This window comes from Chinchilla lanigera, unplaced genomic scaffold, assembly GCF_000276665.1.
Source record: "Chinchilla lanigera isolate Chin_1 unplaced genomic scaffold, ChiLan1.0 scaffold00158, whole genome shotgun sequence".
Taxonomy (NCBI): domain Eukaryota; kingdom Metazoa; phylum Chordata; class Mammalia; order Rodentia; family Chinchillidae; genus Chinchilla; species Chinchilla lanigera.
Genome location: NW_004955559.1, coordinates 1,582,803 through 1,595,705, shown reverse-complemented (window position 1 = coordinate 1,595,705; position 12,903 = coordinate 1,582,803). Strand labels below are relative to the sequence as shown.

At 60.3% G+C, this 12,903-nt stretch overlaps 2 protein-coding genes across 6 annotated transcripts in view; one reads left to right on the top strand and one right to left on the bottom strand.

The window, feature by feature from the left end:
* The window catches only part of Ppfia3 (protein tyrosine phosphatase, receptor type, f polypeptide (PTPRF), interacting protein (liprin), alpha 3), a 22,433-nt gene extending 14,360 nt beyond the window's left edge, over nt 1-8,073 (top strand). For 3 of the 4 annotated variants that reach the window (XM_005412904.2, XM_013509000.1, XM_013508999.1), the window contains 14 exons: nt 278-441; nt 575-702; nt 1,224-1,317; nt 1,885-1,966; nt 2,400-2,600; nt 3,843-3,905; nt 4,065-4,091; nt 5,207-5,382; nt 5,824-5,921; nt 6,038-6,213; nt 6,298-6,366; nt 6,587-6,758; nt 7,126-7,197; nt 7,286-8,073. In XM_005412904.2, the coding sequence (XP_005412961.1) occupies nt 278-441; nt 575-702; nt 1,224-1,317; nt 1,885-1,966; nt 2,400-2,600; nt 3,843-3,905; nt 4,065-4,091; nt 5,207-5,382; nt 5,824-5,921; nt 6,038-6,213; nt 6,298-6,366; nt 6,587-6,758; nt 7,126-7,184 (1,509 nt within the window). In that variant the 3' untranslated portion in view covers nt 7,185-7,197; nt 7,286-8,073. The remainder of the gene's footprint in view (nt 1-277; nt 442-574; nt 703-1,223; nt 1,318-1,884; nt 1,967-2,399; nt 2,601-3,842; nt 3,906-4,064; nt 4,092-5,206; nt 5,383-5,823; nt 5,922-6,037; nt 6,214-6,297; nt 6,367-6,586; nt 6,759-7,125; nt 7,198-7,285) is intronic. The other variant, XM_013509001.1, reaches the window with a different exon arrangement.
* Nucleotides 8,074-8,248: 175 nt separating this feature from the next.
* Nucleotides 8,249-12,045, bottom strand: Hrc (histidine rich calcium binding protein). Of its 2 annotated transcripts, XM_005412907.2 has the most exons (7): nt 11,026-12,045; nt 9,916-10,851; nt 9,770-9,840; nt 9,292-9,360; nt 9,027-9,081; nt 8,567-8,603; nt 8,249-8,387 (listed from the first exon to the last, which is right to left on the bottom strand). In XM_005412907.2, the coding sequence occupies exons 1-7, from the start codon at nt 11,828-11,830 to the stop codon at nt 8,351-8,353; spliced, it is 2,010 nt and encodes a 669-aa protein (XP_005412964.1). In that variant the 5' UTR covers nt 11,831-12,045; the 3' UTR covers nt 8,249-8,350. The 2 variants fall into 2 exon arrangements, with proteins under 2 accessions (XP_005412964.1, XP_005412962.1); XM_005412905.1 differs by having other exon boundaries at nt 9,916-12,045.
* Nucleotides 12,046-12,903: the final 858 nt, after the last annotated feature.

Sequence of the window (12,903 nt, the reverse complement as noted above, 5' to 3'; positions counted from 1 at the left end):
CAAGAAAGCAGAGGTTTTTTTTTTTTTTTTTTTTGAGACAAGGTCTCACAGTGTAGCCCAGGTTGGCCTCAAACTCACGACAATCCTCTTGACTCAGTCTCCCAGTGCTGGGATTACAGATGTGAGCCCCGACACCCAGCTTGATCAAGGTTGCTCTCACATATGGTGCCCCAAACCAGGGCCATCTCAGATCCCCCCTGTAGACACCCCAGTTAATGGAGAGCCCCCAATATGATCCCTCTGACTTAATCCAGCGTCTGTATTTCTCCATCCCCAGAATCACGTCCCCAAGGAGGAAGTCGGGGCTCCAAGAGGGGAGGGCCCGGCCATCCCAGGAGACACCCCACCTCCCACCCCTCGTTCTGCCCGGCTTGAGAGAATGACCCAGGCCTTGGCGCTGCAGGCAGGGTCCCTGGAGGACGGGGGACCCTCACGGGGAAGGTCAGGGGGGACAAGGGCTGGGAACGGGGGAAAAGCTTGTTTAGAAGGCTGAGGCGGGAGGTGGGGAACAAAGACTTGGGAGGACAGGGGCACCCCAGAAGGAGTCTACCCTTACTCTCTGCTGTTCACCCAGTGAGGGTACCCCAGATTCCCTGCACAAAGCCCCCAAAAAGAAGAGCATCAAGTCATCCATAGGCCGCCTCTTTGGCAAGAAGGAGAAGGGGCGGATGGGACCCCCAGGCCGGGACAGCTCTTCTCTGGGTGAGTGCTCTAATGGCAGCCCGGCTGTCTGGGCCCAGCTCCCGTCTTTTCTGTCGCTGGATGTACATGGGCATATTCACTCATTTAGTTACTCACTTAGCACGGGGACCAGCTACCTTCAGAGGCAGACAGAGGAGGGAGACAGATAGGGTGCCTGGGGCTGGTCTGGGTGGGCAAATGCATTGATTTTATCTTTTTTCTTCAGTGTGTGTACTGAGAATTGAACCCAGGACCCGCATGCCAAGTTACATCCTCCGTCCCATTTGTTTTTAATTTTTATTTTGAGACAGAGTCTTTCTAAATTGCCCAGGCTGGGCTCCAACTTGCCATCCTCCTGCCTATTTTGGGGGTGTCTCCAGTTCCATGCCCGGAAGTGACACTGGTCCCTCTCTGGCTTTATCCTACCCTCCCTGTGGGCACACTCACACCTCCCTCAGAGCCTGTGCCTCTGGCCTCCTCACCACCCAAGCCTGAAGCTCCTCACTGAGACTTTCCCAATTTTGTTCCCTGCCTGCCCCCAGCTGGAACACCCTCGGAGGAGACGCTGGCAACCGACCCTCTGGGGCTCGCCAAGCTCACAGGCCCGGGAGACAAGGACCGGAGGAACAAGCGGAAGTGAGTGTGTATCTGTATGTGTGTGTGTGTGCATGTGTGTGTGTGTGTGCATGCAAGATGATAGTGGTGGTAGATATAGGTAAGACAGAAGTGATGCCCGAACTGGGTGTCCATGGTTCTGAATTTGGTTGTAGGGAAACTCCTGGAGTTTTTCCTCTCTATCCTTCCTGTTTTTTTGAGGTACTGAGGGTTGAACCCAGGACCTTCACTCTAAACTATATCCCCAACCCCTTTTTATTTTTGGAGAATGGGTCCCTCTAAGCCATGAAATTGTCCAGGCTGGGTTTAAACTTGCCAGCCTCCTGCCTCAGCCTTCTAGAGTGCTGGGATTACAGAAGTGCACCACCACACCTAGTTTGTGTGTGTGTGTGTGTTTTTTTCTGTTGGTAGGGGTGGGGGAGTTGGATTTACAACGGTTCACATGTAATTGTGACCTTCTGCCATGCTGTGTACATTCATAAGCAGTACTTTTATGAATGTGTGTGTGCGTCTGCGTGCATGTGTGGAGATGAGCTGTGTCCGAAGGGCCTGGGGCTCTGCCCGATGGCTCCTGTCCCTCTTCCCCAGGCACGAGCTCCTGGAGGAGGCCTGTCGCCAGGGCCTGCCTTTCGCTGCTTGGGACGGGCCCACCGTGGTCTCCTGGCTGGAGGTACCGGGGCGGAGCCCTGCTCCCGGCCCAGGGCGGGGCCGCCGGGGAGGCGGGGCGGGGCCGCAGGCTTTCGGTCAGTGGAAACAGCTTCTCTCTCCCCTTTCACCTCTGCCCTCCGTCCCATCCGCCTTGCGCTGCCGTTTCTCCTATGTCCCTTTGTGTCCTCCCGTGTCTCTGTCTGTGGGACTCTCCGTCTGTTTTTCTGCATTTTGTTTCTCCTTGGCTCTGACTGAATCGCTGCCTTTCCGGGTGTCTCCGGATCCCCCTCCTGTCTCCATCCCTCTCTTTCCCGCTGCTCCCCGTCCCCGCCTGTCCCATCTGTCCCTTCTCCCGCGGCCCCCGGCCGCACTCCCCCGCCGGCCTCCCCATGTGTCCCTGCTTTCTGCGTCCCCCTTCCCGCCGTGGCCGCCCCTCCTGTCCCCCTCTGCTCCAGCTGTGGGTAGGTATGCCCGCGTGGTATGTGGCCGCCTGCCGGGCCAACGTCAAGAGCGGTGCCATCATGGCCAACTTGTCGGACACGGAGATCCAGCGCGAGATCGGCATCAGCAATCCGTTGCACCGGCTCAAACTGCGCCTCGCCATCCAGGAGATGGTCTCGCTCACCTCGCCGTCGGCGCCCGCCTCCTCCCGCACGGTGAGTGGCCAGAGGCCAATCCCGGCTCTCGCTACGCCAGGCTCCGCCCCTTAATGTCGGAGTAGCCAATCCTGGGCCTGCTCCCTCCAGACTCCGCTCCCATTAGCTGTCATTGCAACAGATTGCTGGGCCTCCTCGCCTCTAGGCCCAGCGCACGCGTCGAGCCCGGTCTTGCTCAGAGGGCCCCTGCCACCTCCTTCCCCGACTCACTTTGCTTCCTGGCACCTGCTACTCCCTTTGCTTGTTTTCCCCAAGACTGACCCTTTGTCGTCTTGAGGTGTTAGCGCAGACGTCGCCTCCTCTCGGAGACCTTCTTTGGGTCCACACCTGACCTGTGGCTCCACCCAGCACAGCAATACGGCTCATTCTTGCCATCGCCTCTCCTGCCCTCTAGTCATTTTCTCCTTTCCTTCCAACTTTTTACTGATAGAGGTTTCGGCTGTACAGTAGTTAAGCCTAACCCAGCAGTCGTTAACCCTTTGCCGTACTTACTGTTTCCACGCGGGTGTGTCTGTCTGGGGTGCCTGGATGTCCTTCGAGGCCATCCCAACAGGTCAATCCCTGACTACTTCACTAGCGTCTTCCCCTTTGTAGCCACCATGGCCTTTATCACACCTAAGGGTGGGTTGTTTGCAGTACTGGGGATTGAACGGGGGCCTGCACACTGAGCTACATCCCCAGTCCTTTTAAAATTGCATTTTATGTTTGAGACAGGCTATCACTGTCTTGCTTGGTCTGGGTTTGAACTTGTGATCCTCCTGCCTCAGCCTCCCACAGTGCTGGGATCACTGCCATGTGCCATCAAACCCGGCCATATTTATAACCTGGTCATCGTGTTTACTCAGTGACAGAGCTCCTGCCTGTTGAGTTCCTTGCCATATCCCAGGCCCCTGACGGTGTCTGACACCAGGGCCCACACAAACGTTTGGGTCCAAGTAAGAATTCCTAACTGGTGGGGTTGCAGGCAGCAGCGAATCAGTGTGAGCAAGCCCCAGCCCTGCTGTGCCTGCGCCTCCTGCTCAATTCTGCGTACGGTCAGAGTGGCGATGTCACCTGCGCAGCACACAGCGCAGGCCACACAGCCTGGTCCACGGAGGTGCTCAGTAAGGGATTAGTCCCCGCGGATCCCTTGGCAGACAGCAGGCTACGCAGAAACGTTTGTACCAGGGGCCTCGACGTCCAACCCTATCCCCTGCCCCCACCTGAAGTCCGCTCTGTCCCCTGACGTCCCCCGCTCCTCAGCCCACAGGAAATGTGTGGATGACACACGAGGAGATGGAATCCCTGACAGCCGCGACGAAGCCCGTGAGTGTCCCCTGCCGGCGGCCGAGGAGATGGCACCAACCCTCCTGGGGGCGGGGGCGGGGACCGAGTCTGTGGCCGTCCGTCTGTCTGTCCCTTCCGTCCTCCTCTGCCTGCCCCTTAACCCACCCCTTTTCTCCCCTCTTCCCACTAACGGGTCAGGAGACCAAGGAGATCAGCTGGGAGCAGGTAGGGGCGCGGGGTGGGGTGGGCGCATGAACAGGTTGCGCACGCTGCATGTTCGCCCCTTCGCTCTGAGCCCCGCCCCTCTCCCGGACGGTCCCATCGTCCCGCAGTGCGGGGGGCGCATCGCCGAGCTCAGCTCTGGGTCGGTTCATTTGCAGCATGGTAGGCGGCGAGTGGAAGGCAGCCTGTTCTGGCCGTGCCTTTGCAGGGTTGCTGGGCCCCCAGGGGCTGCTCCTTTCCTGCGACTGGAGGGCAGTGCTAGCCGCCTGCTTTCCCTAGGGTTGAGGGGAAGGGGCTTGCTGCCCGGTTCCAGTGTCACTTGAGTCCAGGAGGAGAATTGGTTATGGTGGTGGTGAGGCAGACCAGGCAAAGTTAGAACTGGGGTGAGGAGCTACGCTTTGTTCTCAAGAAAGGAGAGAAATGACTGCCGTGGGGGAGGAGCCATGTTGGGCCATGGTCTTGGTTTCCAGCCAGGGGAATGTGGGTTATGCTAACAGGTGTGAAAGACTACGGGCTGACCCAGGTCTTGGTCCAGGGTCAGGCGCAGCATTAGACAACTATCTTCAATATACTGTGAGAGTGAAGAAGTCTGTTAGGGGGGAGCCACGCTGGAAGAATCCATGCACCTGCCTTGGGAGAATAGTGACGTCGGACTGAGTTGGGATACAGTTAGTTAGACCGATGCTTCTCAGAATTTAACGCATAGTTCAGGGTCTGGTTGTGAAAATGTACATACTGACTTCAGTAGGCTTAGTGTGGGTCTGGGTTCTGCCAGTTACATGCATGACGGTGATGTTGAGGGTCCCAAGACCACACTGAGTCCATTCTGTCATTGGGAAGGTGCAGAAGACATCTTTTTTTTCCTTGTCTTTTTTTTGGGGGGTACTGGGAATCGAACTGAGGACTTTGCACTTGCCAGGCAGGCGCTTGTGCTGCTGAGCTATATCCCCAGCCCTTAGAAGACATCTTTGGATTGGTCCCTTGTGTGAAGCAGGGATTGGTCACTGTCCTGCCCTGGGGCGGGGGAAGGATGATCTTGGGTTGGGGATTGGCCTGTACCCCTTTCCTACACACACCGGTCCAGAGAAGCTGACCTCCTCCACCCCCCACGGTCCCAGATCCTGGCATATGGCGACATGAACCACGAATGGGTGGGAAACGACTGGCTGCCCAGCCTGGGGCTACCCCAGTACCGCAGCTACTTCATGGAGTCGTTGGTGGATGCCCGAATGTTAGATCACCTTAACAAGAAGGAGCTCCGGGGTCAGCTCAAGATGGTGGACAGCTTCCACAGGTGGGGCTGCTTGGCGTGTGGGCACGGGGAGGGGGGCTCGTCCTTAGAGAGTCTCTGGCCGGTGGGGCTGGTTATGGGAAATCCCTAGGATTATCTTTGGCCCTTCAGCTTGGGTTTGTCAAGAAATCCAGATTGGGGCGCAGTGCCTGCCTGGCAAGCGCGATTCCCGGATTAAAAAAAAAAATCCAGACCCGGCGCACTATGCATCAAGATGGCCCATAGGAAAAGCTCAGACCCGGAGACAGCTTAGCTGATAACCCCCGGGCCGGGTTACCAGTAGGAGCTGTATGTTGAAAGTGCCCCGCCTCCTGGGAAGGTCTACAAGCATTGCGGCTGATCCTTGGAGCTCTCCGACCTGTTTGGAGTAGCACAGCCAATGGGGAGGGCCCACAGGAAGGGCTGCAGAGGCTCCTCTGTAATCCCCGTTCTCTTGTTGCTCAGGGTGAGTCTACATTACGGGATCATGTGCCTGAAACGGCTCAACTATGACCGGAAGGACCTGGAGCGGAGGCGGGAAGAGAGCCAGACCCAGATCCGAGGTGAGAAGACGGTGGGCCAGGTGCAGGGGTGAAAGAGAGATGAGTGGGAAACAGCGGCCAGGGAAGAAGGCCTGGGCACTGGGGGGAGCGCGGCTGAGTGTCCCTTCCATTCCCAGACGTGATGGTGTGGTCCAATGAGCGAGTCATGGGTTGGGTGTCTGGGCTGGGCCTGAAGGAATTCGCCACAAACCTCACGGAAAGCGGGGTGCACGGGGCGCTGCTTGCCCTGGATGAGACCTTCGACTACTCCGACCTGGCCTTGCTCCTACAGATCCCCACGCAAAACGCGCAGGTGAGTGGCCACTGGGCCTGGAGCAGCCCTGGTTCTCCCAGAGCAGACTGCACTCTCCAATCTCTCCCCTGCCTCCTTCTCCAGGCCCGGCAACTACTGGAGAAGGAATTCAGCAACCTCATCTCCTTAGGCACAGACAGACGGCTAGACGAGGTGGGCGCTGCAGCAACTCAGGCCAGCTCCTAGCAGCACTTCCGTAATCCGGGCTAAGGGAGGTGGGGCTTGGCTTTACGGACGTGTGCTGATTGGAGGCTGGGGAGGGTAGGGGCGGGGTTAAGGAAGAAGAGCGAACTGGAGAGGGGCGGAGTCAAGGGAACGGACGAAGGGTGAGCGGGACTTGGGACCTTCACCCTCTGCCGGCTCCTCTACCTAGGACAGCGCCAAGTCCTTCAGCCGCTCCCCATCCTGGCGGAAGATGTTTCGGGAGAAGGACCTCCGAGGAGTAACCCCCGACTCGGCTGAGATGTTGCCCCCTAACTTTCGTTCAGCTGCAGCAGGAGCCCTGGGGTCGCCGGGGCTCCCTCTGCGAAAGTTGCAGCCGGAAGGTGCGTGGCGGGGGATGGCGGAGGAGGGTCCCCAAACGCGACGGCCCCTCCCCATTCTTCAGAGCGGGAAATGGACCAACTCTACCTTCCAGGTTCCCCTGACAAATGCACCGCACCAATATTCCGGACTCTCCTTGGGGTGGATGAACCCTACACCCCAAATGAATCCACCTAAAGCCACCTTGATTGAGTCCCAGGCTGCGGGGAAGGGAGGAAGGAAACTCGATGTGGAACTGTGAAAACGGGAGGGGAAGCGCAAGGGGGAGGAGGTTCCTGGGGCCGAGGACGAGCTCACAGCAACCCTGAGGGGAAAATGGGGTGTGGGCGGGAGCGCTCCTTGCTGAACCCCTGCGCGTTTCCCCTCCAGGACAGACTTCTGGGAGCTCCCGGGCAGACGGCGTTTCCGTCCGGACCTATTCCTGCTAGTGTCAGCCTCCAGGTGAGGATGAGGACCGTACTGGGGGGCCTGGGGCGCAGGGCGGCACAGGGGTCCTCACCGCGCTCTGCACTGCCCCTTGTCTCTGCAGGTGACCTCACTCGGATGGAGGACTCGCCCAGAGTCTGGGACGGTCCCCCTGCTGTCCACAGTCTGGTCTCGCCGGGGAGAGCCGGCCCGGAGCTCTAGCCGCGGACTGCACCATCTGTACAGACAGGGCACGCGCGCGTCCCCGCCTCCCCAGTGGTCTGGGCCTGGACCAAACCACATGGACTGGACTAAGCGGGGGACAGGAGAGGGAAGGGAGAAATCCCGCTCCAAACTTCCGCCTCCCTTTTCTCTACTTTGTAATTTATTGATCAGTTTCCGACGGGAGACGGGTGCCCGCCACCCGCGGAAAGGGGGCGGGGGTTCCCTCCCGGGCCGCATGCGGGGAAAGGCTGCTCTCCCTTTCTCCTGCCCAGTCGCGGGCCCCAAGTCTTCCTTCTTCGTCCGAAAGGAGGGGAGGGGGGACTCGCTGCTACAAGCCTCGCCCCCTGTGCCACTCGGCCCCGCCCGGCCGAATCCGGTGCCCTGTCCCCGGGGTCATTTGCGGGCGGGGTCCCCTGTCCCTCCCCCGTGTCTCGTGTCCCCGGGGCCTCCCCGCCCCCCGTGCTGTGGCCATGTCCGTGCCCCAGGGGCAAGGGGCGCAGCTGCGCGCCCCCGGTCCCCTCCGGCTCCGGGGTTTGCATGGGAGAATCCTCTTTCCACGATGCCACTGAGCGACGTGGTGTGGGAGGAGGGCGGACGACGGGGGAACCCTTCGCCCCCGGCTCTCGGTCGGCCTCCCGGCCCTAGGCGTCACTCAGTGATCACGGGTAAAGAGAACTGTTTCAAAAAGCTTCCGTGTCAACTGATTTTTTTGGCCAGGACCCTTCGAAAGCAAAGCACCTCCTCCGGGACCTAGGAGCCCAGGCCCCTTATGCCCCCGCCCCACCTCCTCCCTGGGGCGTACGAGTCAGGTTCCCAGCGCCCCCTTCCCCATCCCCTGATGCCCGGAGAATCGGCCCCTGCCTGACAAATTTCGGGGAGCACGTTTATTTAGAGAAATAAATATGGCGCTTGGTAAGGGGTCAGAAGGCAGGGGTAGGGACATCTGCCGCAGCCAAGGGCCAGATCAGGGTTCCGGGGTCTCCAGCATGCCTGCCAGGGCCCTGGAGAGCAGGACGCAGAGGTTACATAGCCCAAGTGTCGCCCCAGGACGCTTAGAGATGATTGCCCAGCCCCTTTCACGGAGGAGGACATGGGAGGCCCAGGATCCCCCCGTAACTCATAGCGGGACAGCGCTTCTCTAAACCGGCCCTTGAAGTGCTCCCACCCCACGCACACTTACTGATACAGGGAGGAGGAGAAATAGTCGACGTAGCTTCCTGTGGGGGAGCAGAGAGAGGAGGCTCGAGGGGCATTCCTCAAGCGACATTAAAGGGACACGGTGAGGGGCTAGCCCCTCACCCTCTTCCTAATTCTGCCAAACTGAGCTCCCGAGGGGGCTCCTTTGAAGGCTGCGCCCCTTCTTGCTAAGCAGGGTCCCGTTCTCTAGTGGTCCCGCACCTTCCAACGCTTGTTGCTTTGGCCCCGCCCAATCGCCTCGAGGCCCGCCCCTCAACCTTCACTCAACCTGGGCGTTGGCCTCTGGCCCCGCCCCGCCCACATACTTCCGCCTTGACCACGCCCCCTGCTAGCCCCTCCCCCACCAGCCTTGCGGACTGGCCCTCGGTTTTGTTCCGCCCCTCACCGGGGTTCACCTTGGGCGCCAGAACTCCTGGCTCGGGGCTTTCCCGCCCAGTGCTCACCTGGAGAGCAGACTGTCTCGCAGACCAGCGGGCAGAGGTAGCAGAACTGGCAGTGCTAAGGGCGGGACCGAGAAAGAGCCTGGTCAGGGCAGAGTCAGGCCTGGGGTGCAGGTGGAGGTGAAGCACGGAGTCGGAAGGGGTGCGGAGCCAAGGGCGCATTAGGGGTTAGGGGCTGGGTTAGTGTGGGGTCAGGGTCCAGGATTTAGGGCTGGTTCCGGGCCATCCTGAGGCCTGGTGGAGCCTCGGACCTGGGGAGAGGCCCCACCTGGCACTGGTCGCAGTGTTCTCCCATGTTCTCCTCGTCGCAGTGACAGTTCTCACATTCGGTGCATCGCTGGGGACGAGGAGCTGGTTAGATGGAAACCCTAACACCGCCTCCTAGACCTTTCCCGACTCCTCACCCGGCCACTGCCGAGTATCTTCCCTCGCATTGGCACCCCTGACCCCCGGCTCCCCGTCTCAGGGCGACCCAAGTGACCCATGGAGGCCCCTGCCTGTCAGTCTCCAGCCCTGTCCCTCCTGACCTCACCTCTTTACCCAGGCCCGGCTGTGTCTCTACTCCCCCAGTGCTGTTCAGCTCCCGTCTCCCCGCATCAGCACCCCAGCCTCCTGGCCTCCAGTGGGCCCCATATGTGTCCTTTTCACTCAGACCTGTCCCTGTTACTCCCTTGCGCATGCTCAGAGGGCCTCTGGGCCAAGTCCTCAGGGACAGCTTGGTGGGCAGATCCAAGCTGGGGACATACATTGCAGAAGGTGCAGTAGCCACACAGGGACCCTGGCTGGTAGTTCCCGTACTCCTGGGCATCCTTCGGACCTGTGGGGACAGGAGGGCAGCAGTGACCCAGGCTACTTCCGCTCCTCCCCACCCCCACCGGGCCGGGCCTCCTACCTGCATCCTCACCGCTCTCCTCACTGGAGCCACCGTCAGCCACTTCCCTCCCAGCCAGGGGGTTGGGGATGACGATGAGCGGGATCTCGTCCTCCTCCTCTTCCTCTTCCTCTTCCTCCTCCTCCTCTTCCTTGTCACCGTGGCTCAGTGAGGCCTGAATCTCAGCCCTCTCTGCTTTCCTCTTTTCTTCTTCCTCCTCATCTTCCTCCTCTTCCTCTTCACTCATGCTGAGGCCATGACCTTCATCCTCATCTTCTTCGTCTTCCTGGTCCAGACCACCATGGTGGGCGCCTTCCTCCTCCTGCTCTGAGCCTTCATCATCTTCCTCTTGGGAGCTGTGGTCGTCTTTCTTCTCTTCCTCCTCTCCAGAATCACCCTCCCTCAAATGGCTTTTATCCCTGACCCCTGTGTGCTCTGGGGGCTGGTGGCCGATGTCAGGTAGGATGGACCCTCTGTGACCACGGACAGTCCCTTCCTCCTCATGGTCCTGCTGCCTGTGGCTGGGGGGCTGGGGGCCAAGCTCAGCAGAGGTGTCCTCATCTTTCTCCCTGGAGACCGCATGGTGGTGATGACCAGGGACTTCTGTTTTGTCCTTCTCTGTGGAATCTTCCTCCTCGTGGCTCTTGTGGCCTTGGGGTCGATGGCTTGCAACATGGCTGCTGAACTTGACTGCGATCTCCTCTTCCTCCTCTGCCTCCTTCTCAGCTTCGGGGCCATGGTGGGCATGTCTGGGAGGCTGGTGCCAGTGTTCAGTGGACACATCCTCCTCTCCCTCTTCCCTGAGCCTGTGGCCTTGGTCAGGGATGTGATGGTGGTGTTCATCTGAGGTCTCCTCCTCTTCCTCTTTGTGGCCTCGGTGCCTGTGGACATGGTGTCCATACTCAGTGGAGACGTCCTCTTCATCATCATCATCACTGTCTTCCTCTTCTTTGTGGCCTCGGTGTCTGTGGACGTGGTGTCCATACTCAGTGGAGACGTCCTCTTCATCATGGTCATTGTCATCTTCTTCTCTCTCTTCTTTGTGGCCTTGGTGCCTGTGGACGTGGTGTCCATACTCAGTGGAGACGTCCTCTTCATCATCATCATCACTGTCTTCCTCTTCTTTGTGGCCTCGGTGTCTGTGGCTGGGGACAGGATGCAGGTGTTCATCGGAGACATCCTCATCCTCTTCGTTCTCGTGGCCTCGGTGCCTGTGGACGTGGTGTCCATACTCGGTCGAGACATCATCATCATCATCGCCATCATGGTCTTCCTCTTCTTTGTGGCCTCGGTGCCTGTGGGCCCGGTGCCTGTCCTCAGAGGACGCCTCCTGCTCCCTCTCTTCCTCCTCCTCTCCTTCACCATCGTCTTCCCCTCTGTGGCCTCTGTGTGCATGCCTGGGGAGGTGTGGGTGATGCTCCATGGACGGCTCATCGTCCTCGTCCTCTTCGTCATGACTGGGGTTCCTGTGGCCGGGGAAGTGGTTCCCGGGCTCAGCTGAGTCCCCAGTGTCTTCGAAGGCCTGGCCTCTGTGCCCGTGGGCCTGCTCTGCGAAGACCTCCTCCGAGCCGTTGTCATTTCCCGCCTTGTGGCCTCGGTACCTGTGGCCTTCGTGGTGGTGGTGGTGCAGTTCCCTCGAGGTGTCTTCGTCCTCATCTCCGCCATCCCCGTGGTCTCGCCACAGTCTCTGGGAATGATGTCCATTTTCCGCGGAAATGTCCTCGTGCTCATCTTCACGGCCCCCGTGGCCGTGGACGTGGTGGCCAAACTCGGCTGACATGTCCTCCGAGGGCTCGGGGACGCCCGCATTGTTGTTCCAGTTGCTGTGGGCCAGCCTAGCCCCTCTCAGCTGCTGGGTCACGGCGGCAGGGAGGAGCAGGCTGGCCACGGCGGCCCACAGGAGAAAAGCTTGTGGCCATGGCCCACGGTGGCCCATGGGGACGTTTGGCACCAGGGCGTCTCCCAGGGCTGGCTCCAGCTACCTCTGTGGCTCTGTGCTGAGTGCTGGGGATCTTAGCCCTGACGAGTCTGGCTGTCTGCGTCTTCCCTGCACCTTGTTGCCCTCGGTCACTGCCTGTCCGCCCTCCGCTGGCCCTGACACCCCTCTGAGGCTGTCTCGGAGCCCCTGACCCCTCTGGGGCCCTCCCTCCCCATTCCCTGGCCAATAGGGTCTCTCCCCGCCCCTCGGTGTGGCTAAATTTACTCTCAGCCCTGAGTTATTCTGGGCCACTCCCGCCTCCCTCCCCTCTCTGCTGGGGAGGGCGGGATGAGGGTCTCTCCCCGCCGGGCACGGGCACAGAGGGACTTGACTTTGGGCCACCAGTGGGCTCATGTTTGGCAGCTTCAGGGACAAGAGCTGGACTTTCAATAGGTTGAGCTGGGGGAGCCCAAGGCCCCTGGGGGGCACACAGGGGAGAGACCCCTGCAAGGGCAGGGCCGAGGGGCATTGCAGGGACCTTCCAGGCAGAGTGGGACACTGGCGAGAGAGCATACGCCAGCATGGAGGCCCTGCCCCCAGCGCACATGCTCATGACCTCCTGTCCCTGGGACTCAGGTCTGGAGTGGGACCTGGCCAGGCCAGGGCTATTAATACAGCCGGGAGCAGGGTGCAGGGGCTCAGGTTACCGAGGCCCAGCTGTCCCCATCCGAGAGCAGGCACGTGACCGTGAGGTGTGGCCCTGCTGCCTGGGTCAGCGTGGCCCACTCCTCAGCTGTTACGATTGCCCTTGCTCTCTGGGTCACCCGCTTCTGTCCCTTGCTTCCTCACGGTCCTTACCCCCTCCACAGGACGCCGTCCCCTCCGTATCTCGGACTGTGTCCCCCTCACTCTGACTGTCGTCCCCGGCTTTGTCTCTGTTGCCTACTCTGGTCAGTGGACCCCACCCCTTTTGCATCTGTGTGCCCCGCCCACCCTGCCAGTGTCCCCCTCCCCACTCCTGTCCCCTCTCCCTGGGTCTCTGTCCCCCTCTCCCTGGGTCTCTGTCCCCCTCTCCCTGGGTCTCTGTCCCC